General features: G+C 50.1%; 3 protein-coding genes and 1 non-coding gene across 4 annotated transcripts; 1 reads left to right on the top strand and 3 right to left on the bottom strand.

Moving 5' to 3' along the window:
• Positions 1–331: 331 nt before the first annotated feature.
• Positions 332–12,222, bottom strand: GATC (glutamyl-tRNA amidotransferase subunit C). The gene is made up of 4 exons (XM_062182571.1): positions 12,103–12,222; positions 11,852–12,024; positions 2,484–2,587; positions 332–825 (listed from the first exon to the last, which is right to left on the bottom strand). The coding sequence occupies exons 1-4, from the start codon at positions 12,181–12,183 to the stop codon at positions 773–775; spliced, it is 411 nt and encodes a 136-aa protein (XP_062038555.1). The 5' UTR covers positions 12,184–12,222; the 3' UTR covers positions 332–772.
• A 17-nt stretch (positions 12,223–12,239) lies between these two features.
• Positions 12,240–15,790, top strand: TRIAP1 (TP53 regulated inhibitor of apoptosis 1). Its single transcript, XM_062182572.1, has 2 exons — positions 12,240–12,436; positions 14,899–15,790. Exons 1-2 carry the CDS (start codon positions 12,290–12,292, stop codon positions 14,980–14,982), a joined length of 231 nt encoding a protein of 76 aa, XP_062038556.1. The 5' UTR covers positions 12,240–12,289; the 3' UTR covers positions 14,983–15,790.
• A 2,372-nt stretch (positions 15,791–18,162) lies between these two features.
• On the bottom strand, positions 18,163–20,528 carry LOC133752169 (cytochrome c oxidase subunit 6A1, mitochondrial). The gene is made up of 3 exons (XM_062182527.1): positions 20,388–20,528; positions 20,106–20,248; positions 18,163–18,419 (listed from the first exon to the last, which is right to left on the bottom strand). Exons 1-3 carry the CDS (start codon positions 20,491–20,493, stop codon positions 18,336–18,338), a joined length of 333 nt encoding a protein of 110 aa, XP_062038511.1. The 5' UTR covers positions 20,494–20,528; the 3' UTR covers positions 18,163–18,335.
• LOC133752373 (U6 spliceosomal RNA) lies at positions 18,944–19,046 on the bottom strand. Its single transcript, XR_009864921.1, has one exon. It is a non-coding gene; the product is annotated as a U6 spliceosomal RNA (small nuclear RNA).
• Positions 20,529–26,756: the final 6,228 nt, after the last annotated feature.

Here is a 26,756-nt window from a genome sequence, read left to right as displayed (position 1 = left end):
GGTAAGAAGCAAGAGTAGGTAACTATATTTGGGGATAGACAGTTGCTCTGATGTTGGCTTGAACTTCAAGGGCAGGTTCAGTGTTCTCTTATCATTCAAGGCCATGCTTGTAAATCAAGGTGCCTTAAAGAAAAAGGGGGCATTGCAATAAAGGAAGGGAAAGGTAAGAATAAGATTTTATTTCAGGCCCAGAGCTTTTTTTGTAGAATCACTTTGTGGGATGGCAGATAGTTCTAGGGTAGGAGTTCCCAAGCTGTAGTCTATTTTGAATTCTCTTCAGACCTTAGCAGAAAGTTAGCTCTGTGCTTGGAACAAAGCAGGTACCCACAAGCAAATTCAAGTTATGTTTAATAGAGATACAGCTGCTTGAGTCCCAGAAACAGCAGTGAAAATGACAGTTGAGATTGTCACACAGTGGTCAAGTGCTCTGCCTTCCAGTTACTTAAACAGAAAAGCTACTCATGCAGTTTGGTAGACAGTCTTTTTAGAGGGAGATAAGGGAGAATAATGTTTTTCATGCTGAACAGGCCTCTAAGTGAAATACTCAATCCATTTCCTTGGAAGCTTTTGCTCTTTTACTTCCGTTAGCACCAGGAACTCATTGCTTCATTTTTGCTAGGTCTTTTCCAATTCTATCTTCAGAAGAGTTGATTAAGAAAGGCATCCATTTTTTCCAGGTGACCGAAGGAAATGGGGACATTAGTGTTTACAATAAAATTCCATCATTGTGCTTCCACATGTTTGCAGGGTGCTCCCTTCCCAAAATAGCTAATCAGTTGTGTGGGAAGGACTCTTGTTCATCCAGCTTTGGCAAAGGGATATTACCTGTTTGAAAACAGCAACAAGAGAGAAAGTTATAGCTGAGCCTGCTACCTAACTGGCTCAAGGAAGCTAACAAATCACTTGGTCAGTCCTGGAAAATAAGCAGTTAATAAAGGTAGACAGTAACCTGTTTTTCTAACTTAATCCCAATCATAAGTGAAGGCAAGTCAATGCTTATTATTAAAAAAAAAAAAAAAAGGTGTAGACAGGTTAATTAGCCAGGTATGGCCGGTGCCGCGGCTCAATAGGCTAATCTTCCGCCTGCGGTGCCGGCACACCGGGTTCTAGTCCCAGTCGGGGTGCTGGATTCTGTCCTGGTTGCCCCTCTTCCAGGCCAGCTCTCTGCTATGGCCCAGGAGTACAGTGGAGGATGGCCTAAGTGCTCGGGCCCTTCACCCGCATGGCACACCTGGCTCCTAGCTTCGGATCAGCATGATGCACCAGCCACAGTGCGCCGGCCACAGCGGCCATTGGAGGGTGAACCAACGGCAAAAGGAAGACCTTTCTCTCTGTCTCTCTCTCACTGTCCACTCTGTCAAAAAATAAAATAAAATAAAATAAAATAAAATAAAAATTAGCCAGGTATATGCAGATAAGAGTGGAAGGAAAAAACCATTACTACATTTGTTTCAAGAAGCAAAGTCTGAAGCAAGGTTCTGTTTGAGAGACAGAATGTATGTATGAACCAGCAACAATCAGGCCCTGAGATGGAGAGATCTTCAAATCTTATTTCTCTCGACAGTTAACAGGTCAGTCAGCCATGCTTACAAGAGTTTAGCTCAGGGATAGAGAACATGTGTTGTTTAGTTGATAATGTTGTATGGCCCATGAATGATGTTATAAATCCAAATGGCTCTTGGCAGAAAAAAGGTTGCTTATCCCAGTTTAGCTCAACAGTTTGCCAGCTTTGCTTCCTATCCTTCCTTCAATCAGAGCTTTCCTTTAACTTGTTGGTCTTGGGGAAGAGTTGGTGTTTTGGGTGGAGGTTCTTTCCCAGGGGATAGCCTGAACCGGAAGTTGGCATTTGGAAAACAGTTTTCTGGAGTGCTTTGGCTAGTCCTAGTCCCACATGCCCAGAGGGTACAGCCGCTCTGCATACTCAGCCCTCTGCAGAGCAGGTATAAACAATCAGCCTACCCCAGGACTGGGTTTTACCATTGGCCCAGTTATTTTAAGGCTTCCATTTAAAATATCCCAAAGAGGCAAGCAGTGCAGAGCCGTACTGGCTCACAGGCTGCTTTATTTGGCCTGCATGGCATCTTTTAAAATTCTTGAATTGGTTGTCAACACTGAAAATGTGGGAAGTATCACACAAAAATGCCAGGTATCCAGGCAGTCTGGGAAAACGGGCTCACTTTCTCCCTGGCACCAAATAAGAAGCCCTGAATGCAGGTAGAGCGTTGGGCAGAGCTTGAGCTCAGATCTGCCCCTAACTGTGCCTCCCCACCCCCAGTGCCATTTTGTACATTCTTGTTACTAACTGGGGCCTAGAGGTGAGTATAACCCCGGTACTCTACTGCCACTTTCATGCCACCATCTGTATGCATTTTGTCCTTTTCAAAATGCCTTCACATAGCATCTTTGGTCCTCACAGTTCCTACTTCATTCCTTAGGTCACTGTGAGACTATCTGGATGGTAAACCACTCTGGGCAACACGTACCTGGGGGGGCCACAAAATACTCCTCCACGACGCGATGGGAGTTTTGTAGTAGCTCTTCAGCACAGTTGCCTTCTACTACATTGTCGGATCTCAGGTATAGACATCTACAAAACCAGAAGCTCAAGGTTACCTTCTCAGACAGCAGGGATTCTAGGGTATGGTGGAGAGGGTCAAGAATGGGAGAACGGGCAGCATCATGTTCTTGAGTTGTGGTCACTGCTCAGAGATAGAGAAGCTGTGGGCAACAGTAGACCAAACAACCATCTACAGTTTATAGATTGTCCTGGCAACCCAGAGAGGTAAGTGGTAATTATTCCTTGGAATTGGTATGTCTAACAAATATTTTTGAGTGATCACTATGGGCAAGTTACTTTTGGCAGAAACAGGTATAAAGGTATTTATAGTACTGTATATTAAATCTAACAGAGGCAAATCCTGCCAAGGGAATAGTAGGGTACCTGGCCAGCCTGGGTGAAGAGCATCTGTTTAGAACAGGGGGTGGTAGTGCTAAAGGATGGGCAAGAAGTAGCTGGATGGTGAGGATGGGAAACAGACCTCCCGGCAGGTACAGCAGGAACCACTGTAAACAGAGGCAGGCCAGAAGTTGGGCAAGCTGTAGCTTGGCTTGCCCAGGGTAGAAAAGGAAGCTAGAAGCCTAAGCAGAGATGGGAGGGACACTGGCTCATAAGGACAGCACTGGGATCTAAGCTCATTTTTCACTAAGCTGCTTTTTTCACTCCAGCCACCTGAGTTGATACAAAAGTACCTGCCCTTGGGCAAGAATGTGGCAGACGTGGCTTAAATTGGGCTGGCATTGTGCTGTAGCGGGTTAAACCACCACCTGTGACACCAGCATCCCATGTGGAGACTGGTTTAAATCCTGGCTGCCCACTTCCAATCTAGCTTCCTACTAATGCTCCTGGGAAAGCAGCGGAAGGAGACCTGGATAAAACTGACTCCTGGCCCAGCCCTGGTCATTGCAGCCATTTGGGGAATGAACCAGCAGATGGAAGATTTTCTGTCTCTTCTTCTCCCTCACTCCCTCTCTCCCTCTCTTTGTAACTCTGCCTTTCAAATAAATAAATCTTTAAAAAAATAAAAAGGCTTCCATTGTTCTCTGAGCCTTGTGGTTTCACTCAAGGTATCCAGATGGCAAACTGGTAAAACCAACCAGGAGCTTGGACATATACATGAGGCTTCTTTGTTTAAAGGTATAGAGGTTCCTAATGAGAGGTCTCAGGCTGCTTCCCAATACTGGGGCTACAGTACCAGCAGTCTCCTAAACAGTGATCTGGGAGCAGCCACGCCTGCTTTGAGTGGGGCACAGGCTGAAGCTAATCCTAATGGGGTTTGAGTTGCCAAAGGGGCAAGAATGTGACATGAACATCTGGACAAAGGTCGCACATGAGGGCTAAGTTCTCACAAGATTCTTTTTAGGAAAGGACTGGTTCTCCTTTTTGTGGCCCCCATCTCAGAACTAGACACAACAAATACCATATAAAGGGAGAAGAGCTGGAGGCCATTCTAGGATATGGCACTGTCTTAACTGTGGCCTTGAATAAGTCTGACCTTTCTAGACCTTAAATCAGGATTAGGGTAGGTGGTAAGCCTAACAACGTCTGCATCAGAGTAGCTGTGCAGTTTCTGGTTCCTGACTTCATAGTGTAGACCCTGGGAGGCAGCAGTGATTGGGTTCCTGACTGCTGGCTTTGACCCATCCTAACAGTGCCCCTTGCAGGTGTTTGGGGAAAGGGAATGAGCAGATGGGACCTGTGTCTTTTGTGCCTCTCAAAAATTTAAGAAGTGAGTTGCACCAGAATTTTTTTAACCACACAGGCATTACACATTAATTTAAGAAAACTTGGAGAATAAAATTAAAATCCTAATTGTGCCATTCAGTGGTAACCACTAGATTATATATATACACACACACACACACACATATATATTCTACATATATATATATATATATATATTTTTTTTTTTTTTTTGGACTAACAAAATGGCTAGGAGCTCATGCTGAATTCAAATCTCAGTATACGCTTACTGATTGTTTCACTTTTAGTGGGAAGATTTAAGTGAAATGATAATTTAAAGTAAGGTCTGAAAATGCTGGGCCTGCAGTAAGGTAGGTGCTGAGTGGTGCCTGCACCCCTGTATACCTCTGTCTCCATCAGTCTTTCAAAATGAGATGCCCTTGACCTGTTTAGCATTGGATTCTAACAAAGTAATCTTTCTCTATTGCTAACAGGGTTAAGAGCTACTTCCCATAGATCTGAGAGCAACTGATTTACTCATTTATCTGAGTATTGAACTTCCTATATAAGTGAAATTTCCAGAAAAACAAAATTTGCCCCTTTAAATCCACACATTTTTGCTTAATTACTGATTATAAAGGTGTGCTTCCTAGAATAGACCCTTGCCTCCATTTTCTTCATTGGGCTGCTGAACCTAGGGTCTCTGACACACTAAGCAGACCCCTCACTTGGCCAGCTGCTTACCCTTCCTGGGCTTGAGAATCATGTACAAGACAAACGGGACCAGATGAGCTCTCCAGGTCCACTACTGATTGACTAAATTCTGCCTCACCTGTCATCTTCAGTCAAGATCCTATAAGAGAAGATACCCCAGTTATCCCAGGATACCGGTTTTGATGATGAATCTTTCTTCTGTGCATTGGAACTAATCTGTGCAACTGGGAGAATTAAAAATATTTCCTAGACTGTTCGTGCTTCAAATGAGGAAGCCTGGAACTCCTTGCATGCCAAAGCTCACATACAACTCCCTTAAGCCAGTAATTGGGAAGTGCTACCTTTTAAAAAGGCATGCAGAGTGCCATGGCAGCAGGGAGGAAGAATGACTTGGTGTGTGGTGCTGTGAGCCCTTGGACTGGGTGATGGACAGTTCTGCCACTGCTTTTGTTCTTGCCTCTTCCCTGGTAGCTGACTGGCAGGAGTAGCTTCTGTGGGCGGCAGGTTGCCCTTCCAGCCTTTTCCCTGCATACTGACTGAATCAAACTGTAATGAGAATTAATCAGTTTGGTTATATGTTTTTGGTTTAAGGCTCTGGGACACCCTGAGCATTCAAGCATGTAGCTGCAGTGATGCCGTAAACAAAGTCTGGGCCAGCGGGCTGGTGTAACGGGTTCAGCCACCGCCTGTGTTGCTGGCATCCCAAATGAGTGCCAGTTCACGTCTCGCTGCTCCATTTCCGATCCAGCTCCCTGCTAATATGCCTGGTGGAAAACGTCCTAAGTGCTTGGGCCTCTGCACTTATGTGGGAGACCCGGATAAAATTCCAGGTGCCTGGCTTTGGTCGGGCCCAGCTCTGGCTGTTGAGGCCATTAAAGAGTGTGAACCAGTGGATGGAAGATCTCTGGCTTTGTCTCCTTTGTCTCTGTCTTCTCTAACTCTGGCTTTCAGATAAAGTCAGTCTCTGGATTGAGATGAAAGAGCAGTTTCTAGAGGATGATATTAATTGGCATAGCTAGAGCAGCACTTGAGAGCAGAGACTATGGGTCCCAAATCCTGGTTTAGCTTCCTACTACTTATGAAATGTTAGCCATGTTTGTACACTTTCTGTGCCCCAGTTTCTCCCATAAAATTTACATTTACCTTCCAGGGTTGTATTTGAAATATAATGTAATATAAATTTTTAGTTCCTGGCATGTAAACATGCTTTTTTTTTTTAATGCTTTTTATCTCAAGCCAAGTGATATTACTCATGTACAGATTTCTATTATGTCTGTTGCTTAAAACTATTTAATACCTGTCTTCACTTTATCTGAGTTCATTCCAAATTCTGAGAGGTAGTGTGTTCAAACATTAAAATCCTAGGGTTGGCGTTGTGGTATAGTGGGTAAAGCTGCCGCCTATGATCCATTTGGGTGCCAGTTCAAGTCCCGGCTGCTCTACTTCTGATCTAGCTCCCTACTAATGGCCTGGGAATAGCAGTAAAGGATCACCCAAGTACCTGGGCCCCTGCCACCCATGTGGGAAACCTGGATAGAGCTCCTGGTTCCTGGCTTTGGTCTGGGCTGGCCCTGGCTGTTGTGGCCATCTGGGGAGTGAACAAATGGATGGAAGATACCCGTGTGTCTCTTCCTGTCTTTCTGTAACCCTTGCCTTTCAAGTAAATAAATAAATCTTAAAAAACAAAACAAAACAAAAAAACACTAAAATCCCACTAATGTCACATTAAAATTATTAATGGGGGCTGGTGTTGTGGCGGAGTTAGGCTGTGCAACACTAATGTCCCATATTGCAAAGTTCTGGCTGCTCTGCTTCCAATCCAGTTTTCTGCTAATGTGCCTGGGAAAGCAGCAGATGATGGCCCAAGTTTGGGCTCCTGCCACCCATATGGAAGATCGACCAGGATGGAATTCCTAGTTCCTGGTTTAGGCCTGGCACAGAACTGACTATTGTGACCACTTGGGGAGAACCAGTGGATAGAAGATATTTCTATCCCTCTCTTGCTCTGCTTTCAAATAAACCTTTAAAAACTCTGCCACTTTGAATGCCTAAATGCCACTAATCAAGTGCTTGGGTTCCTGTCACCCACATGGGAGACCTGGATGGAGTTCTGGGCTTTTGACTATGGCCTGGCTTTTTAGGACATTTGGGGAGTGAACCAGCAGATGCAAGGTCAATTGATCTCTATCTCTCTGCCTTTCAAATAGATGAAAATAAATTGGCATTAAAAAAAGAAAAACTGAATGTGAATTACTAACGCAAACTGGTTTTCTAATGCACAGAAGGTGCAGATCACTGAATGCCAAGTTGAGATCCCAGCTGCTAGATCCAGGTCCCTCATCTTCTTCACAAATTCCCTTTGTATATATATATATATTTTTTAAAAGATTTATTCATTTATTTAAAAGGCAGAGTTACAGAGAGGCAGAGAGAGAGAGAGAGAGAGGTCTTCTATCCACTGGTTCACTCCCTAAATGGCTGCAACTGGGTCGGTCTATCAGGAGCCAGGAGCTGCTTCTGGGTCTCCCACACGGATGCAGGGGCCCAAGGACTTGGGCCATCTACTACTTTCCCAGGCCATAGCAGAGAGCTGGATCAGAAGTGGAGCAGCCAAGACTCAAACTGGTACCCATACAGGATGCTGGCGCTACAGGTGGTGGCTTTACCTACTACACCAGTGTCAGCCCCTCCCTCTGTAATTTTTAAAAATTTACTCATTTGAAAGGCAGAGTTAGAGATGTCTTCCATCTGCTGGTTGACTCCCCAAATGGTTGCAACAGTCAGGTCTGCGCCAGGCCAAAGCCAGGAGCTTCATCTGGGTCTCCCACCTGGGTGCAGGGGCCCAAAGACTTGGGCCATCTTCCAGTGCCCTCCCAAGCACATTAGGAGGGAGCTGGATTGGCACTGGAGCAGCTGGGACTCGAACCAGCACCCACTTGAGGGTTGTTGCAGGTGGCAGCTTAACCCATTAAGCCACAACACTGGCCCCTGATTTTTTTTTTTATTTTATTTATTTATTTATTTATTTATTTTTTTTTTTGACAGGCAGAGTGGACAGTGAGAGAGAGAGAGAGACAGAGAGAAAGGTCTTCCTTTGCCGTTGGTTCACCCTCTAATGGCCGCCGTGGTAGCGCACTGTGGCCGGCACACCGCGCTGTTCCGATGGCAGGAGCCAGGTGCTTCTCCTGGTCTCCCATGGGGTGCAGAGCCCAAACACTTGGGCCATCCTCCACTGCACTCCCTGGCCACAGCAGAGAGCTGGCCTGGAAGAGGGGCAACCGGGACAGGATCGGTGCCCCGACCGGGACTAGAACCCGGTGTGCAGGCGCCGCAAGGCGGAGGATTAGCCTGTTGAGCCACGGCGCCGGCCCCTGATTTTATTTCTTTATAGTTACCCTCTAGATGATGGAAGATTCTGACTCCTCTTCACGCTTCGGTTCCTTCCTTTCCCAAAGATACTAATAAAGAACAGTCTTTCAGTAAATGTTTACTGAGTATCTATTTGGTGTTACACATTGCAAACATGAGCAGCAATAGACATGCTCCCAAGAACACAGATGAACAGGAGAGGAGCAGAGAAATCAGGTGTCACTCAAACAGATGTGTAAATAGGTGTACTGTACTTACTGAATTCCATGAAGAGAGTCACCTGTCCTGAAAGAACCTAATTCAGTACAATGAAGGGGTCAGCATTGTGGCACACCAGGTTAAGCCATCTGCGATGCTGGCATCCCATATCAGGAGCCCCAGTTTGAATCCTGGTTGCTGCCCTTCCCATCCAGTTAACTGCTAATGTACTCGTGGAGGCAGCAGGAAATGAACCAAGTGCTTGGGCCCTTGCTGTCCACATGGGAGACCAGGATGGCCCACCTGGCCCAGCCCTGGCTGTTGTGGCCATATTTGAGAAGTGAATCAGCAGATGGAAGATCTCTCTCTGTTATGCTTTTCAAATCTTAAAAAAAAAAAAAAAGACTCCTTAAGGAGGTGGCATTTGAAATTTGAAGTAGACAAGGAGGAGTGGTGGGAGTGAAGGCCAGGCCGGAACTCTAGGAAGGAGAGCGCGTGAAGCACTGAAAGGCTAGGTTTGATGATTCCCCGCAGGCTCCCCTGATGCCGTCTTCACCCTAAGGAGCAGTGTAAAACCTCCAGGACGCGGGCCACAGAATGAAAATCAGATTCCCATTTTGAAGTGCAGTGTAATAGCAGACTCATTGCCCTGGCCAGACCCGAGTGCCAGACTGCAAGGAAGAAGAAAGGTTGGAAGGCCTCAGCGTGGCAGTTAGGAAGCCAAGACTCACACAGAATGTAGTCGCAGATCGTCTGGCTGAGCCTGTTCACTGGCCAAAGGCAGCTAATCTTCCTTGCGTCCACTTTCAGTTAGGACTGCTTTTGTTTATTATTTCTATAAGGAAAAGGCTAGGATAGTTGTCAACTGTCCCTATGATTATGAGCTATGTAGTAGTTGACTTTATAACAAATTACCCGAGACAGGCTGCTTTAAAGACAAAGTTTATTTTGGCTTATGGGCCTGAGGTTCACAGTCCAGGATCAGGTGGGTCCCGGGTTCAGCAGCTATGTGTCAATCTGATTTGTCTGACCCTTTACGAGGCCACCAGGACTCCAGTCAGGCTCCACCCTAATGACCTAACCTAATCACCCCAAGGTCCCACCACCAAGCACCATGATTGAGTTAAGTTTCTACTCAGTTCTGTTAAGTCTTTGGGGACTAACGTCCTGCCTGACTCTGGGGGAGGGAACACAGCAAGTTACCCATCCTCCTGTTCAAGCAGCTGCAGCTCCCAACAGCAAATCAGGTGTGCTGCTGGGATGAAGCTTTGCCCCAAGCAAGCACTTCCTTTCAAATTAAGATTTGGCAACTGTTGGTAGAGGTGGGTGGAAATGCCTTCCTGCTGTTCACAAGCTGGTTTGTCAGCAAGTCACCTCTCCCCACTGCATGACACTGCACTACTTCACTCATCGGGTTACTACTGTGCCCTCAGGCACATTATGTTTGGGGGCCGGCGCTGTGGTGTAGCAGGTAAAGCCACCACCTGCAATGCTGGCATCCCATATGGGAGTCCCGGCTGCTACACTTCCGATCCAACTCCCTGCTAGTGTGCCTGGGAAAGCAGTAGAAGACAGCCCAAGTGCTTGGGCCCCTGCACCCGCATGGGAGACCCAGAAGAGGCTCCTGCTCCTGGCTTCAGATCAGCCCAGCTCCAGCCATTGCGGCCATCTGGGGAGTGAACCAGTGGATGGAAGACCTCTCTCTCTCTCTCTCTGCCTCTGCTTTTCTGTAACTCTTTCAAGTAAATAAATATATCTTCAAAAAAAACAAAGTTTCCTTAACATTCCCATGAATTAATCATTCTGTTAATTTCTTGCATTTCCTTCCTTAATTGTACACCAGCAGATATAGACTACACATATGGTATGAACAGTATTGATTTTTACACTTGATCTTAGCCAAAAGGCCAAGAAGCAATGTGTACTGATTTTTAAAAGGATTTATTACCTATTTCAAAGAGACAGGGAGAGAGAGCTTCCATCTGCTGGTCCACTCCTCAAACAGCCACAACAGCCAGGGCTGGGCCAGGCTAAAGCCAGGAGCCTGGAACTCCCGTCTGGGTCTCCTTCGTGGGTGGCAGGGGCTCAAGTACTTGGGCCACCTTCTGCTGCCTTCCCATGCGCATAGCAGGCAGCTGGGACTGGAAGTGTCACAAGCACCTGCTGCACCACAAGGGCCCCAAACAGTACTGCTCTAATGTTGCCTTTAACGAAAAAATAGGCGCCGCCGTGGCTCAATAGGCTAATCCTCCGCCTGCGGCGCCGGCACACCGGGTTCTAGTCCCGGCTGCCCCTCTTCCAGGCCAGCTCTCTGCTGTGGCCCAGGAGTGCAGTGGAGGATGGCCCAAGTGCTTGGGCCCTGCACCCCATGGGAGACCAGGAGAAGCACCTGGCTCCTGGCTTCGGATCAACATGGTGCGCCAGCCGCAGCGCGCTGGCCATTGGAGGGTGAACCAACGGCAAAGGAAGACCTTTCTCTCTCTCTCACTGTCCACTCTGCTTGTCAAAAAAAAAAAAAAAAAAAAAAAAAAAAAAAAGAAAAGAAAAGAAAGAAAAAATAGGCATGTCTTGGAAACTTCTCCATAGCAGCGTATATGATGCTATTTGTAGGCTGATACGCGATACACACATATAACATGCAGTTGTTTCGTTATTTTTAAACAACTGCTGAATATTCCATTGTGGAAGAGTGTATTTGCCATTTGTTTAGGTTGTTTCTGGGTCCAGTTTTTAGTGTTCTGAAAGGTTTGCCATGGGCACGTGCCTGCGTCTGGCTGCCCTTTCACAGACACTTCCATAGGGAATCAGTACATCAGAAAATGCCTAAAATCTCGAGACAGCAAGCAGCTCAGTGAACTCACACTGTAATAATAATAAAGACAACAAATCAACGCAGGAAGCCCCCAACGAGACGGAGTCGGTGACTGGAAGGGGAGAGGGGATTCGGAGTGGCCAGGGGGGGGGGGACTCTGAGGAGATAAGCCCAGGTCAAAGAGCCAAGGGGGAGCCAGCCGTGCAAACTCCGGAAGGCAGAATGTACCAATGAGAGCCGACCCGGCTGGTGGCCCAAGCGGTCGGGGAAGCCGGCCTAGCGGCAGCACAGCCCCTACGAGGGGGACAGCAGGGACCCCAGGAGGAGGGGCCTCCACGGCGAGGAGTAGCCGTTCGGATTTTGCTCCCGCTTACGTCGGGCGGGCGCGGGCACTGTAAGCGGGGGTGACAGGATGCATAATGAACACATGTCACTGTGAAACGGGGGCTCCGGCCGCCACCTGGAGCGGCCTGCGGGGGTGCCTCCGTCCGGCCCGGGGGCCGCAGCCGCGAGCTTACCTGTCCTCCAGGACCGACTCCATGGGCTCCACCCCGTCCGTGTCCACCTCGCGCAGCCGGTCGGCGAAGGCGATGGCTTTCTCCAGCCGCGCTACGGCCTCCCGACTGCCGAAGTCCACGAGCGCTAGACGCTCCAGGTGCTCGATCACCTCGGCCGTCACCCGGCCACTTCCCTGGGGAACGAATCGGGGCGGGTGGGTCACACGGAGGCGGCCCGCTCCGCCACCCGCCTAGACGGCCCGGGCCTTTACCTGAGGATCCGCCTTGGCGGTGAAGGCCCGGGACCCACCCAGGGGAGCCCGAAGGCCCAGCCGTATTGCCCGCGCCCACATGTCTCCCCTTCTCGGCACCCGTAGTGCGCCACCCGTAAGGCCGAGCGCCGCGCCGAAATGTGACGTCATCAGGGCGCGCCCTGCCGCCTCCTTCGCAGCCATCGCCATGAACAGCGTCGGGGAGGCGTGTACAGACATGAAGCGCGAGTACGACCAGTGCTTCAATCGCTGGTTTGCTGAGAAGTTCCTCAAGGGGGATGGCTCCGGGGACCCGTGCACCGACCTCTTCAAGCGTTACCAGCAGTGCGTTCAGGTGAGCCGCTGACCACGTCCCCTGCTCTCTGCCGTGGGCTCCGCCGCATTGCTTACGTCTTGCCGGGGTTGGAACCGAGAGCGGGGATGAGGGCCGTAGTGAGGGCGGCGGCAGGAGCCCTCTCCCCGCCCAAAGCACCGAAGCCGCCTGGGTGCCTCTCTGAAAGGCGAAGTAGCTATTTTCGCAGTGTTTTGCTTTTTATAGAGCACAGTGACATCCTTTGGCTCGTTTGGTGCTTATTCCAAACTTACACAGTGGGCGTAGTTGTCCGTAATTTGTCCATGGTAAACGACACTCAGAATTAACGGGTTGGGCTGGAGCTGGGAACTCAGTTCAGGTCTCCTGGCTGGGACACAGGAACCCAATTATTTGAACCATCGCCGCTGCCCCTAGGGTCTGCATTGGGGCAAAACGAACCCGGGCACCCAGATAATGGGACGCGGTCGTCTTAGCGGCTTAACCGCTTAGCCAAAACCTGACCCTCTGCCATTTACTGAGAGCGGCTGACAGCTCAGAGGGTTAGTCTTTCTCCAGCTTTTAGGCACTATGGAAGATCCCATCGTTTTGTTGTTAAAATCTTTTTTTTTTCTTTTTTCTTTCTTTTTTTTTTTTTTTGGCAGGCAGAGTTAGAGAGAGACAGAGAGAAAGGTCTTCCTTTTTCCATTGTTTCACCCCCTAAGTGGCCGCTACGGCCGGGCTGCGCTGATCCGAAGTCAGGAGCCAGGTGCTTCTCCTGGTCTCCCATGCGGGTGCAGGGCCCAAGGACTTAGGCCATCCTCCACTGCCTTCCCGGGCCACAGCAGAGAGCTGGCCTGGAAGAGGGGCAACCGGGATAGAATCCGGCGCCCCAACCGGGACTAGAACCCAGGGTGCTGGCGCCGTAGGCGGAGGATTAGCCTAGTGAGCCGCGGCTATGAAATTTTCATGCAGGCTCAGTGGATGTGGAACTGCTCTGAGTTACAATAGCACTGAGCCAGGCCTTCCCAAGAAGGTAACCTAAGTCAGCTTCACACTGACTGTGAGAGAGTTGCTGTCTTTACCCCAGTTATTGACCAGGAAAATGAGGTCGGCTCAAGGTCACACAGCCAGGAAGTCCCGGCACCCATGTTTGCACCCATGTCTGTCACAAAGATAAAAGGGGGAAGACTTGTCATTCAGGTTTCACTTTTGAATTTTAATGGCCTCTCACAACTCCTGTTTTAATTTCTCTGGTTTTACACTTGGTTGCTTCATAGTAGAACTTCTGTCTATTTAAAAGTGATCTGGAAAAACAATAATATAAATGTGTGGTTTGGGGCAGGTGTTGTGGTGCAGCAGGTTAAGCCGGCACTTGGGGCACCTTCATCCCATGGTGAAGTGCTGGCTGAGTCTGGGCTACCCACTTCAGATCCAGCGTCCTGCTTATGCAGCTGGGAATGCAGCAAATGATGGCCCAGTTACTGGGGTCCCTGCCACCCACCGGGGAGAGTTGGATGCAGCTCCTGGTTCGTGGCTTCAGCCTGGGCCAACCCCGCTGTTACAGGCATTTGGGAACAGCAAATGGAAGATCTATCTCTGTGTCACACATAAAGAAAGAAAGAAAGAAAGAAAGAAAGAAAGAGAGAAAGAGAGAAAGAGAGAAAGAGAGAAAGAGAGAAAGAGAGAAAGAGAAAGAGAGATAGAGAGAAAGAGAGAAAGAGAGAAAGAGAGAGAGAGAGAAAGAGAGAGAGAGAGAGAAAGAGAGAAAGAAACAAATGTATGACCTGCACCATGGTTGTGAATCCTGTTTATTTGGCAGAGAGAGAGCACTTCCGTCTGCTTGCTGACTCCCTAAATGTTTGCAACCTAGCCAAGCCAGGAAGTGGTAACTCATTCTCCCTTCTGGGTGGCAGGAGCCCAGTTACCTGAGCCATCATTGTTGCCTCCTGAGATCTACGTTAGCAGGAAGCTGGAGTCAGAATCTAGAAATTGGAGATGAGAATCAAACCAGGTACCCCAGTGTGGGATATGGGGACTCAGGCATCTTAGCTGCCAGGCAAAATGCCCATCCCATGGCTGAGTCTGTATAGCATAGTTTGATTTTACTTTAAGATTTTATTTGAAAGACAGTTACACAGAGAGGTAGAGACAGAAAGTGAGTCTTCCATCCACTGGTTCACTCCCCAAATGGCTGCAGTGACTGGAGCTGAGCTGATCCAGAGCCAGGAGCTTCTTCCAGGTTTCCCACATGGGTGCAGGGGCCCAAGGATCTGGGCCATCCTCCACTGCTTTGCCAGGCACATTAGCAGGGAGCTGGATCAGAAGTGGAGCAGCCAGGACTCGAACCAGCACCTATTTGGGATGCCAGCACTGCAGGCAGTGGCTTTACCTGCTATGCCACAGCACCAGCCCTTGATTTTACTTTTGTACCATCATATCTTGTTTACAAAGTTTGGTCTTTGAGCATCGTGTAGACCTTATAATGTGTTTTCTCCCCTCATCAGAAAGCAATAAAGGAGAAGGAGATTCCTATTGAAGGACTGGAGTTCATGGGCCATAGCAAAGAAAAGCCTGAAAACTCTTCTTGACCTTGACAGACACCTTGCAGTTGTACCCCCTCCAATCAGGAAACTGAGGACCCTGGACGTGTCCACTGAGATTGTGAAGATGACCATTGGATTTGATGTGGTGTTTAGTTTGCTTCCTCACTTGTAAGAGGATGAACCAACCACCATTCTGCTTCGAGATGATCTCTCACTTGCTCTAGCATCTTGCAGGAACTCATTGTGCTGAGAGGAACACTTTCTTGGGACTATGGGTGCAATATTTGGTCTAGCATCAGCTTTGAATATACCTTGTAGGTAAATAATGATAAACTAGCCAGGATGATCAAGGTTGCCTGACCTCTTGATTTTTGCTGCGAATGATATGGCATACACTGTACTGGGGTCATTCTTCATCAAAGCAGTAGGCCAGGGTCTCTCTCTCTCTCTCAGGGAGCTAATGCTCTGACAAGGGGCCTGGGCACCATGGTTTGATCAGTGCTTTGGGAACAGAGGACCAGTTCCCTGCCTTAACAAAAGACGTCAGGTTCAGAGGGGAAACCTTCAGGAGTGCTGTGGTGGTCACGATTTCGGAGCTCACGCTGCATCTCAGAAGTGCAGAACCTGCAGTCGTCATGAGAGAGGAGCCTGCACTGCAGGTTTGCTCTCGCCAGCCCAGCATTGAGCCCGAGTCATTAAATTAAGCCAACTACAGGTCCTAAAAATGCCACATGCTGCTTCTCGTTCTGTAGGGGAAAACGGTATTTGCTTTTTTTGGCCTTGTTTACCTGCCCTGCGCTGTAATGTTTGTGATCATGAAGATGGAATAAATTGTAACATTTAGTGTCTCTCATTACATGCCTGTTACCACACATAGCTCATACATTCTCTGGGGAGGGTTTCTGTTTTATAATTTAAAGGTGAAGAAAAAGCAGAGTTGTCTAAACCAGGTGGTCTGGTATGGCAAATAGAACCCTCACTGATTTCTAAAATGTATTTCCGCAGTAGTCTTACCTTTGTACTATGAAACTTGATTACAGAAGGCCTAAATTCTGTTGTCTTCTCTCTAGTTTACCAATTACTACTTCACATGCAGCTGTCCAACCAGACCTTAATGTAATTTCAAAATATTCTATGTATATAGTAAGGCCCATTCATTACTCAAAGATTATTTGGAACCCAGCAGTGGGAGCTCAGGTGGCAGGCTGAAGTACATCTTTCCTAAACTCGGAGTGGCCACAACCAAAACAGCCGTACAGGGACACCGCAGTGCGGCTGTTAGATCACAAAGTGGCAGAGATTCCAGGATTATTCCTTACAGGATGCGGCTTGCATACCATTTCCACATTCCTCACCTCTGCACTGACAGAATACCTTGTAGCCTCGTGAGGCTTACCGCAGAACCGTCTTGCTGAGCCTTGACAGTAAACCGGCTCTAAGCCAACCACATTCTACCCGCTGATTGCCAGAACTGATGAAACATTCAGTTACCTAACGCTATTCTTATTTCTGTTATGTAGCTAACCTGCTTTTAGGGCCACATCTTGCCACGATCAACATCTAAAATTCCTACTGGGAGAACTATTCTTTCTGATCGCTTCTCACCCATTTTGACTTCATTCTCCACAAATTCCCTCCAACCACCCCAGCTACTGCAGTTTTCAATTAGTTGCCCTTTCAGGATGACTTTGTAACAACCACTCTCTTCCTAATGCTTTTGGCTACAAAGTAGTTTTGAACACAGAAACAAAGCCAATGCTATAAGCAGAATTATGTCACATTCCTTTATTTCTCCAAAGGTCTCTGAACTTGCCGGCTGTCAGGGTGCCAAGGGCAGTCTTACCCCAAAGAACTTGACACTTGTGGAGGAAATTACCCAACAGCAGGGAGGATTCTGCAGCAGATGCTGGTGGGCGGGGACAGCAGCTGAGGTTCAGGGACAGCGCCTCCTGAGGATCACAGGTCTTCCCCAGGGGTAAGCTGCAGCCCTTCTCCGCCCCGCAAGGACTGACAGCCCTGTACTCTTGGTCCCTTGCCTTTACCCACCCCAGGCACAAGGAACCAAGGGGCTTATTGAAAATAAAGGGGGGGGGGGTGGCGCTGTGGCACAGCAAGTTAATGCCCTGGCTTGAAGTGCCGGTATCCCATATATAAATAAATTTAAAAAAAAAAGGGGGGGGGGGTCCGGTGCCACGGCTCACTAGGCTAATCCTCCGCCTTGCGGCGCCGGTACCCCGGGTTCTAGTCCCAGTCAGGGTGCCAGTTCTGTCCTGAGTGCTCCTCTTCCAGTCCAGCTCTCTGCTATGGCCCAGGAAGGCAGTAGAGGATGGTCCAAGTGCTTGGGCCCTGCACCTGCATGGGAGACCAGGAGGAAGCACCTGGCTCCTGATCGCCATTTGGGGGGGTGAACCAACAGAAGAAAGACCTTTCTCTCTGTCTCTAACTCTGCCTGTCAAAAAAGAAAAGAAAAAAGAAGTGGGGCCAGCGCTATGGTGTAGCAGGTAAAGCCGCTGCTTGCAGCACCAGCATCCCATGTGGGTGCCAGTTCTAGTCCCAGCTGTTCCACTTCTGATCCAGCTCTCTGCTATGGCCTGGGAAACGAGTAGAAGACGGCCCAAGTCCTTGGGCCCCTGCACCCACATGGGAAACCCAGAAGCTCCTGGCTTTGGACCGGCACAGCTCCGACCGTTGCAGTCAATTGGGGAGTGAACCAGCAAATGGAAGACCTCTTTGTCTCTCTCTGCCTCTCCTCTCTCTGTGTAATTCTGACTTTCGAATAAATAAATAAATCTTAAAAAAAAAAAAGTGGGCTGACCTGCACCTGAAACATTTAAGATAGTAGCCAAAGGCCTTCACTGGAGAACCAGAAATATCTTGAATGCTAACTGCCTAGGAAAAACATACTGGGGGCCAGAGCTGTGGTGCAGCAGGTTAAAGCCCAGCCCGCAGCGCCAGCATCCCACATGGGCGCCGGCTCGAGTCCCACGCAGCTCTCTGCTGTGCCCTGAGAGAGCAGGGGAAGTCCTTGGGCTCCTGCACTCGGGTGGGAGACCCCGAAGAAGTTCTTGACTCCTGGCTCAGATCAGCTCAGGTCTGACCACTGGGGTCATTTGGAAGTGAACCAGCAGAATGGAAGATTCTCTCTCCTTCTGGCTCTACCTCTCTCTGTAACTCTTTCAAAAGAATAAAACATACTGAAGAATGCAAGTCAACTCACAGCCAATCTTAGGTTTAAGTTATTTATTTAAGCCATCTCCTGCCGTAAGCAAAGAGATGGAAGAGCTGTATGATGGTCGTCATTTGATACAAGTAAGGAAGGTGAGCTTAAGGTCCCATAGACTTCTGTGGTCCGCATGCAGAGTGGTGGTCCCCGGTGCCTGTGAGGGTCCAGGTTCTCATTATTCATCTTCGTAGCCAGTTGGAAGTGGATTCACATGAGGGTTATGGAACAGAGTATGGTTCCCATCTCCCCAGGGAAAGGGCTGTGGAGTGAAGATGTCAGATTAACTCCAGAAAACAGTTCACAAGAACACTTAACAGTGACAGATCAGACATAAACGTAACATGTAAATTAGTCTGTTAGCTACTGGCATGCTTCAGCTTTCCCATAATTTTTTAAAACTTATTTTACTTTTACATCTAATGGTGGACTCCGCTCCGTTAACTTGAGAGCTCGCCGTCATTTGCTTGTTATGTTTTCACGCAGTGCAAGTGGTGGCTGCTTTCCTCTCATAGCAACAAGCCAATTCTGCTATTTTCCATAGCAGCATACTTGAGGGGCGGAGAGGCTGAGTGCGTCAAGTATAAATAACCCATATGGAAGGGGAGAGGGAGCGGGAGAGGGGAGGGTTGCGGGTGGGAGGGAAGTTATGGGGGGGGGGGAAGCCATTGTAATCCATAAGCTGTACACTGGAAATTTATATTCATTAAATAAAAGTTAAAAAAAAAAAAGTATAAATAACCCAAACTACAGTGCACAATTCTATTTACCGGTCAGTGTTTAAGTAAAAATATGCCACGCTTCAGGAATTTGCATGTCATCCTTGCGCAGGGGCCATGCTCATCTTCTGTTGTTCCAAGTTTAGTACATGCGCTGCCGGAGCGAGCACAGCCTCCCACAATTTAAGGACGCTCTTACATAGCCACCAAGGAGGCCCTTCTTAGAGCAGACAGCAGGAAGAGCAAGCTCAAGTTAGTCACTCTTAGGCCGCCCCCTGGTAACTGGTGCTGTGTATGAAAGTATAATCCTCAAACCACCCGAATCAGAATGGTGCAGTGGGTACGGGGAGCAGATGCTTAGGCTTAAATGCAGATTCCCGGCTCCATCCCAGACCTGAAACAATCTACGGACTGGGAAACTGCATCCAACCCCCAAGTAGTTTGTCCATCACCTCTAAAGAGCACTAGGACCATGGTCTCCAACCCAGGGGTCTCTGCGCCTATTTGCAGACATTCGGCGGGGGGCTGGGGGCAAGACACTACTGCCACCTAGCGGGCAGGAGCCAAGGACTCCGCAAAACATCGTTAACCGCCCCAAATGTCAATACTGTCGATGAAAAACCTTGCTGTGCAGCTTCTAACTCTACCGTACCAGGGTGGAGGTGGGGCTCAAAGACTCAGAACTTCCAGAGTCTAGGTTACGGTTCTACGAGGCCAGTCCTCCAGAGGCTATGAGCGATGTAACAGTTACAGAGGCAGAAGAGGCCCCTGTGTAAAACACAGCAAGCGCTGAACCACAAACGACCTTAACATCCGTACCGACAGTCGGAGGGCAAAGCGGGAGAGAAGACAGGAACAGGTGGAGAAGAGGAAGCCACCAGCATCAGCTGCTCGGGTCGGCTCAGCCGCCGACTCTCCCGTTCTGGAAGGGATTCCCCAACCTCAGATTTTATACGAGGGACGCCGCTCCTGAGGGCAGGAGGTGGAGGACCCAGGCAAAGGGACACAGTGCGTGACCTTGAGGCACACGCACGGCACAGGAAGAGCTTGGACCAGGGCACGTACACGGCCGCTGCAGAAGAGTTCGTGCAAATACGGCTTTGTCGCAAAAGCTCTGAAATCGTACACACAAGGGGTCTTCAACAAAGCCCCCTGGAAATGATTATCAGGAAACTTGGCCTGGACTTCAGGACGAAAGCAGGGCGCTTGGAGAGGCTGCAGGGGCGTACCTTGGACCTGATGCGGAGATGGGGGTAGGCGATGAACTCGGGTCTCTCGTGCTCTTCGTGGTGCGACTTCAGGTAGACATTCAGCATGCTCACGCCCACGCCGGGGAGCGCGACGAAGTAGGTGAGGGCCTTCCACATGCGAGCTGCGGAGGGGCCACAGCCGCTCAGCCCCGGCAGGGCCGGGGGTCGGCCGCCTCGCACGCTCCTCCCCCAAGGCCTCCAGCCAAGGTCACGGTCCCGTCCGGCCTCGGCTGAGACCCGCCCCGACCCTAGCCCTAGTACCTGAGCCCTCCTCGCCGTGCGCGCCGCTCGACATAGGCCGCCCCACCTGGAGGCGGGACCGACCTAGAAGCCGAGAAACCCTGGACCCAACCGCCGCCGCCGCCATGTTCCTCCTGGACCGCCCGAGCGCCGGAAGCGGAAGTAGGAAAAGGGCTCTGGGGGGGTGGGACCACAACCTCAAAAGGAAGTTCCTATTGGGCGACGGCTCACGCGCATCAACAGGCACCAAGGAGTCTGCGCACTGTCACCCAGAGCGACCGAGTCCTTGCCAAAATCCTGAGGGAGAGATGGGGACACCGAGATAGGAGGAGCGTGATGCCGGCACCCCGGCTGCGAGCCGCGCCTTCCCTTCGTGCGCATGCGTGTGCGCCGGGTCTCCCTGCGGTCCCCACTCGCTGCCCCGGAGTCCATGGACGACGCTGGAAGGTCTCAGCAGGAGCCGCCCCGCCTGAAGCGCCATCGCCCTTCCTCGCCGTCCTCTGCGTTGTTTTTCGTGGCACCTGACGTCCTCGTCGTCATCATTTTGTTCCTCTTCCCCACTGGAGTTTACTCTGTGATGCCGGGAGTTTGCCACTGCGGCATTCTCGGCATAATCTGTGAATGGTGATGTCTGGAGCCGTGCCTGGCCCGTATACCGCATGCTGAATGAATGAATGACAGCTGGAACCGGTAGGAGCCCTGGAATTGGTGCCAGAAGACCTGGATTCTTTTTTTTTTTTTTTTTGACAGGCAGAGTGGATAGTGAGAGAGAGAGACAGAGAGAAAGGTCTTCCTTTTTGCCGTTGGTTCACCCTCCAATGGCCGCTGCGACCAGCGCATCTCGCTGATCCGAAGCCTGGAGCCAGGTGCTTCTCCTGGTCTCCCATGGGGTGCAGGGCCCAAGCACTTGGGCCATCCTCCACTGCACTCCCGGGCCACAGCAGAGAGCTGGCCTGGAAGAGGGGCAACCGGGACAGAACCCGGCGCCCCAACCGGGACTAGAACCCGGTGTGCCGGTGCCGCTAGGCAGAGGATTAGCCTGTTAAGCCACGGCGCTGGCCAAGACCTGGATTCTAATCCTGGCTCAACAGCCTCAACTTTTGGCCTCTGGTCACTTGGATTCCTCTCCCTTGGAATTCTGGTATCTGTTAAGTGTTGTCTACACAATTCATACCCCTACTTCTTTCAGCCGGGCTCTCCACTTTCTTTTCTAGATTTGTTTATATATTTGAAAGGCAGAGTTACAGAGAAAGAGAGAGGTATCTTCCATCCACTGGTTCACTCCCCAAATGGCTGCAACAGCTGAGCTAGGCCAACCCAAAGCCAGGAGCCAGGAGCTTCTTCTGGGTCTCCCATGTAGGTGCAGGGGCTCAAGCACTTGAGCCATCTTCTACTATTTTCCCAAGCCAAAGCAGAGAGCTGGATCAGAAGTGGAGCAGTCAGGTCTTGAACTAGCGCCCATATGGGATGCTGGCACTGCAGGTGGTGGCTTTCCCTCTATGCCACAGCCCGACCCCCTGGGCCCTCCACTTTTGATACAGGTCCCTGCTAATGTGCCTGGGAAAGCAGCAGAAGATGGCCTATATGTTTGGACCCCTGCCACCCACATGGGAGATCCAGAAGAAGCTCCTGGCTCCTGGCTTTGGCCCAGCCCAGCCCTAGCTATTGCAACCATTTGGGGAGTGAACCAGCAGATAGAGCTGTCTCTTCTCTTCTTGCTGTAAACTCTGCCTTTCCAATAAATAAATAAATAATTTAATAAATGAGGGAAGGTCATCAAGCTACAACAGTGAGCTGCATATTCCTTGTTTGTAATGTTAATATGTATAAAAAAGAAAAATGTAATTAAAGCTTTGAATCCTTTTCCCCAAAAATGCCTCTGTGAGTGAACACACAGTTTAGCAATGTGGGGGGAGTGACTGGGAAGTATATCTGAAGACCCCCAAGACTCCTTGTGCTGCGTCAGGTAGAACAAACAGGGACCCTCGTGTGGGAAGACTGGGCTCACATCTCGTCCCCTTACAAGCTCTGTGACCTTGGGGAAGTTATGAGAAGTGAACGCCTCAAGGTCATACAGTTTCATGAAGACGAAAATTGGGGATCAGAGGCAGACATGTGGCCAGCAGTGAAGACACCACTTGGGCCACTGCGTCCCCTGTAGGAGTGCTTGGGTCCGAGTTCCAGCTCCACTGCGACTCCAGCTCCCGCCAGAGCACCTCCTGGGAGGCAGCAGAGAGGGCTCAAGTACTCCAGTCCCTGCCCCCCCCCCCCCCCCCGCCCTGTGTGGGAGACTTAGATTGAGTTCCCAGGTCCTGGCTTCAGCCTGACCCAGCTCCAGCTGTTGCAGGCACTTGGGGATTGAACTGGTAGATAGGAGGTTCTCTCTCTCTCACTCACTCTCTCTCTCTTCCTGTCTCTCTGCCTTTCAAATAAACAACAATCATCAAAAAATTGGGGCTCGTCTTTCTAGCGCTTCACAATCTGGTCTAGCCTTCAGTCTCTCCCTGCGTAGCCCACGTTTTTACACTTCGTGGTGTAATCAGAAACATAAAATCCCTAAGCATCTGTAAGCACAGCCAAAGGGTGTGTGAGGCCCCACCGTGTGGCTGCAGGGAGGGCCAAGCTTAAGGATCAGCGAGTCCTGGGTCCGGATCTCAGGTGTGCCACCGCTATCCACTATGCGGCTGCCTCTCTGCAGTGCGTGGGACTGTAACACACATGCGCGCGTCCCTTCACCCAGCAAATAGTTGTTAACACCCAGCTCCACCTTGGGAAGTTACTCAACTTCCATCTGTAACAACGGCAATTTGTTTAACAAGGTGCATTCCGTGTGCCAGGAGTGGGAAGTAGTCCACAGAGCCGCCGTGTTAGCTGTCTCTGTCACACAGCTTGCCTTCTGGTAGCGAAGAGATGACTAAGAAATACCAAATGCTTAGAATACAGGAAGAATTCAACCAATGTTCCTGTTCTCGCAGGGCTCCATACACCTTGCAGGTGCGACTGCTGTGTAGAGATTCTGGCTGTCACGTGCTGGACTGTGATTCACTTTATTTTATTTTTATTTTTGAGAGAGAGAGAGAGATCTTCCATCTGACAGTTTACTCCCCAAATGGCCACAATGGCTAGAGCTGGGCCAGTCCGGAACCAGGAGCTTCTTCCAGGTGTCCCACATGGGTGCAGGGGCCCAATGACTTAGTCTGTCTTCTGCTGCTTTCCCAAGTGCACCAGCAAGGAGCTGGATCGGAAGTGGAGCAGCCAGGACTCAAACTGATGCCCATATGGGGATGCTGGCACTGCAAGTGGAGGCTCAACCTGCTATGCCACAGCACCGGCCCCTAACTATGATGTTATTGACAGGTATACTCAGCATTTGCAAAGTCTTGGGTGACTGAACTTAACAGACCAGAAAACCACAATTAGCACTACAAAAAATATCAAATATTTTTTAAAAGAGTTATTTATCTGTTTATTCATTTGAAAGGCAGAATGACAGAGAAAGAGAGAGAAGAGACAGAAAGATCTTCCACCCACTGGGTTGCTCCCGAAATGCTTGCAAGAGCCAGGGCTGGTCCAGGCTGAAGCCAGGAGCCTGGAACTCCATCTGGGTCTCCCATGTGGGTGGCAGGGACCTAGGTGCTTGGACCATCACCCACTGCCCCCTGGTGTATTTATCTGGAAGCTGGCTCAGAGTGGCTGGGGTTCATCCAGGCATTCCGATGTGGAATGTGGATGTGCCAAGCTTCACTCGCTACACCACAATATCCGTCACAATATCTAGTATTTATTGAGCACTTACTTGGTGTCCATGTCTGCGCTGGGCACTTAGTTTGTCCTCCCCACCTCGGTAAATGCCCACCCTTTCCCCAGGTCAGACACTCTGGCGCCACCTTGGACTCCTGTCCATCCAGCTCATCAATGAATCCTGCCAGCTCTTCCCTCAGATGCGTTCAGCACCTGACCACTTCTTCTTCTCCTTCTCCTTCTCCTTCTCCTTCTCCTTCTCCTTCTCCTTCTCCTTCTTCTTCTTCTTCAATTTTTTTAATGGTGAAAACACATACTTAGAATTAGCCAGCTGGACTCAGTTTAGGTGGTCCCAGTTTTCTTAGTGACATCGGAGGCATCGTCATCAGGAGCACCTGCTCCCCGCCACACCTGCTCTGCGCAGGTGTTCATGTTGGCACGTCAGTGTCACAGAGGTTCCTTCACAGCCTGTTACATCTGCTGCTCGCTGGCCTTGGTCTTCTTTTTTTTTTTTTTTTTTTTTTTTTTTTTTTTTTTTTTTTGACAGGCAGAGTGGACAGTGAGAGAGAGAGAGACAGAGAGAAAGGTCTTCCTTTGCCGTTGGTTCACCCTCTAATGGCCGCCGCGGTAGCGCGCTGCGGCCGGCACACCGCGCTGTTCCGATGGCAGGAGCCAGGTGCTTCTCCTGGTCTCCCATGGGGTGCAGAGCCCAAACACTTGGGCCATCCTCCACTGCACTCCCGGGCCACAGCAGAGAGCTGGCCTGGAAGAGGGGCAACCGGGACAGGATCGGTGCCCCGACCGGGACTAGAACCCGGTGTGCCGGCGCCGCAAGGCGGAGGATTAGCCTGTTGAGCCACGGCGCCGGCCAGGCCTTGGTCTTCTGTCTTCATGGCAGACTCAGTGCTGGGAGAACCTGATGATGGCGCAGTGGGCAAGCTTGTGTCTCCTGGGGGCGCTCTTCTCAGGAATGTTTGTGCTGTGGACGGAGGCATAGTGCCCTGGGCCACTGGAACATGGGTGACACGTGGATGTGTATGCGTGTGTGTGCATATGTGTGTGTGTGTGGGGATGCTGTGATGCTTCAGCACTGCCTTCTTGGCCTCAAAGCCTTTGCTTGGGCTTCGTCATTGGGAGGAGCAGGACCTTCCTTCCTCGCTGTCAGCACCATCTTGGTGAAAAAGCCCAGCCACTTCTTACCACCTGCCGCTGCCAGCTTAGTCCGAGGTATCCTCATCTCCCACCAGGACGACTGTAAGCACCTTCTAACCTGTCTTCCTGCTGTCGGCCCCCTACAGTCTGGGCTCCACATGACAGGCAAGGAGATCCTTAAGTCAGATCACTCTCTGCTCAAAACCCTCCCCTGTCACTCAGAGTTTACCCTGGGTCCTTACTTGGGGCTCCGAGGCCCTACACCACCTTCCCCTAACCCCTCTCTGCATCTCTCCCACCACCATCCCGCCCCCCTTTATCCAGCTGCACTGGCCTGTGCTTTTCCTTGAACACACCAAGCACACTCTCGCCTCAGGACATTTGCACATGCTCATGTCGCTGCCTGGAAGTATTTTCTCACAGACAGCCCCCTGGATTGCTCCCTTATTCCACTCAGATCTCTGCTTAGAAGCCATCGTGTCCAGTGTTGTGGCACAGTGCATCAAAGCCATAGCCTACAGCGCCAGCATCTCATGTGGGTGCCAGTTTGAGTCCCAGATACTCCATTCCGATCCAGGTGCCTGTCATGTGCCTGAGAAATCAGCAGAAAATGGCCCAAGTTTTTGGGTCCCTACACCCATGTGGGAGACCCAAATGAAGGTTCCTGGCCCCTGGCTCCAGCCTGGCCCAGCCCTGGCTGTTGTGCCCATTTAGGGAGTGAACCAGGAGATGGAAGTTCTCTCTCTGTCTCTCCTTCTCTTTGTAACTCTGCCTTTCTTTTTCTTTTAAAGATTTATTTATTTGAAAGTCAGAGTTACACAGAGAGAGGAGAGGCAGAGAGAGAGAGAGAGAGAGAGAGAGAGAGAGATCTTCCATCCTCTGGAATCTACTCCCCAACTGGCCAAAAGGGCTAGAGCTGCACTGATCTGAAGCCAGGAGCCAAGAACTTCTTCTGGGTTTCCCATACGGGTGCAGGGGCCCAAGGACTTGGGCCATCCTGTGCTGCTCTCCCAGGCCACAGCAGAGAGCTGGATTGGAAGTGGAGTAGCCAGGACTCGAACCAGCACCCATATGGGATGCCAGCACTGCAGGCAGCGTCTTTACCTGCTACGCCACAGCGCTAGTCCCTGTAACTCTGCATTTCAAGTGAATAAATAAATCTTAAAAAAAGAAAGGGCATAGACAGGCCGCTGTCTGTGGTGCCAGCATCCCATATGGGTGCCGGTTTGAGTCCTGGCTGCTCCACTTCCCATCCAGCTCCCTACGAATGTGCCTGGGAAAGCAGCAGAAATTGGCCCAAGTGCTTGGGCCCCTGCACCCACATGGGAGACAAAGAAGCTCCTGGCTCCTGGCTTCAGCCTGGCCCAGCCCCAGCCATTGCAGCCATTTGGGGAGTGAACATGCAGATCTGCAGGTGGAAGATTCTCTCTCTCTCTCTCTCTCTCTCTCTCTCTCTCTCTCTTTCTTTATAATATTTATTTATTTGCCTTTCAAATA

This window comes from Lepus europaeus, chromosome 23, assembly GCF_033115175.1.
Source record: "Lepus europaeus isolate LE1 chromosome 23, mLepTim1.pri, whole genome shotgun sequence".
Taxonomy (NCBI): domain Eukaryota; kingdom Metazoa; phylum Chordata; class Mammalia; order Lagomorpha; family Leporidae; genus Lepus; species Lepus europaeus.
The sequence above is the reverse complement of the archived record's forward strand: the minus strand, read 5'-3'. Positions and strand labels throughout refer to the sequence as shown.

Coding starts and splice junctions, on each gene's coding strand:
- GATC (XM_062182571.1), bottom strand. CDS start 12,183: ATGTGGGCGCGGGCAATACGGCTGGGCCTTCGGGCTCCCCTGGGTGGG. Junction 2,588..11,851: donor GAGTCGGTCCTGGAGGACAG/GTAAGCTCGCGG, acceptor CTGGTTTTGTAG/ATGTCTATACCTGAGATCCG. Junction 826..2,483: donor GTATTTTGTGGCCCCCCCAG/GTACGTGTTGCC, acceptor GTTTTCAAACAG/GTAATATCCCTTTGCCAAAG.
- TRIAP1 (XM_062182572.1), top strand. CDS start 12,290: ATGAACAGCGTCGGGGAGGCGTGTACAGACATGAAGCGCGAGTACGAC. Junction 12,437..14,898: donor GTTACCAGCAGTGCGTTCAG/GTGAGCCGCTGA, acceptor TCCCCTCATCAG/AAAGCAATAAAGGAGAAGGA.
- LOC133752169 (XM_062182527.1), bottom strand. CDS start 20,493: ATGGCGGCGGCGGCGGTTGGGTCCAGGGTTTCTCGGCTTCTAGGTCGG. Junction 20,249..20,387: donor GCACGGCGAGGAGGGCTCAG/GTACTAGGGCTA, acceptor GCCCCTCCGCAG/CTCGCATGTGGAAGGCCCTC. Junction 18,420..20,105: donor ATCTCCGCATCAGGTCCAAG/GTACGCCCCTGC, acceptor TTCACTCCACAG/CCCTTTCCCTGGGGAGATGG.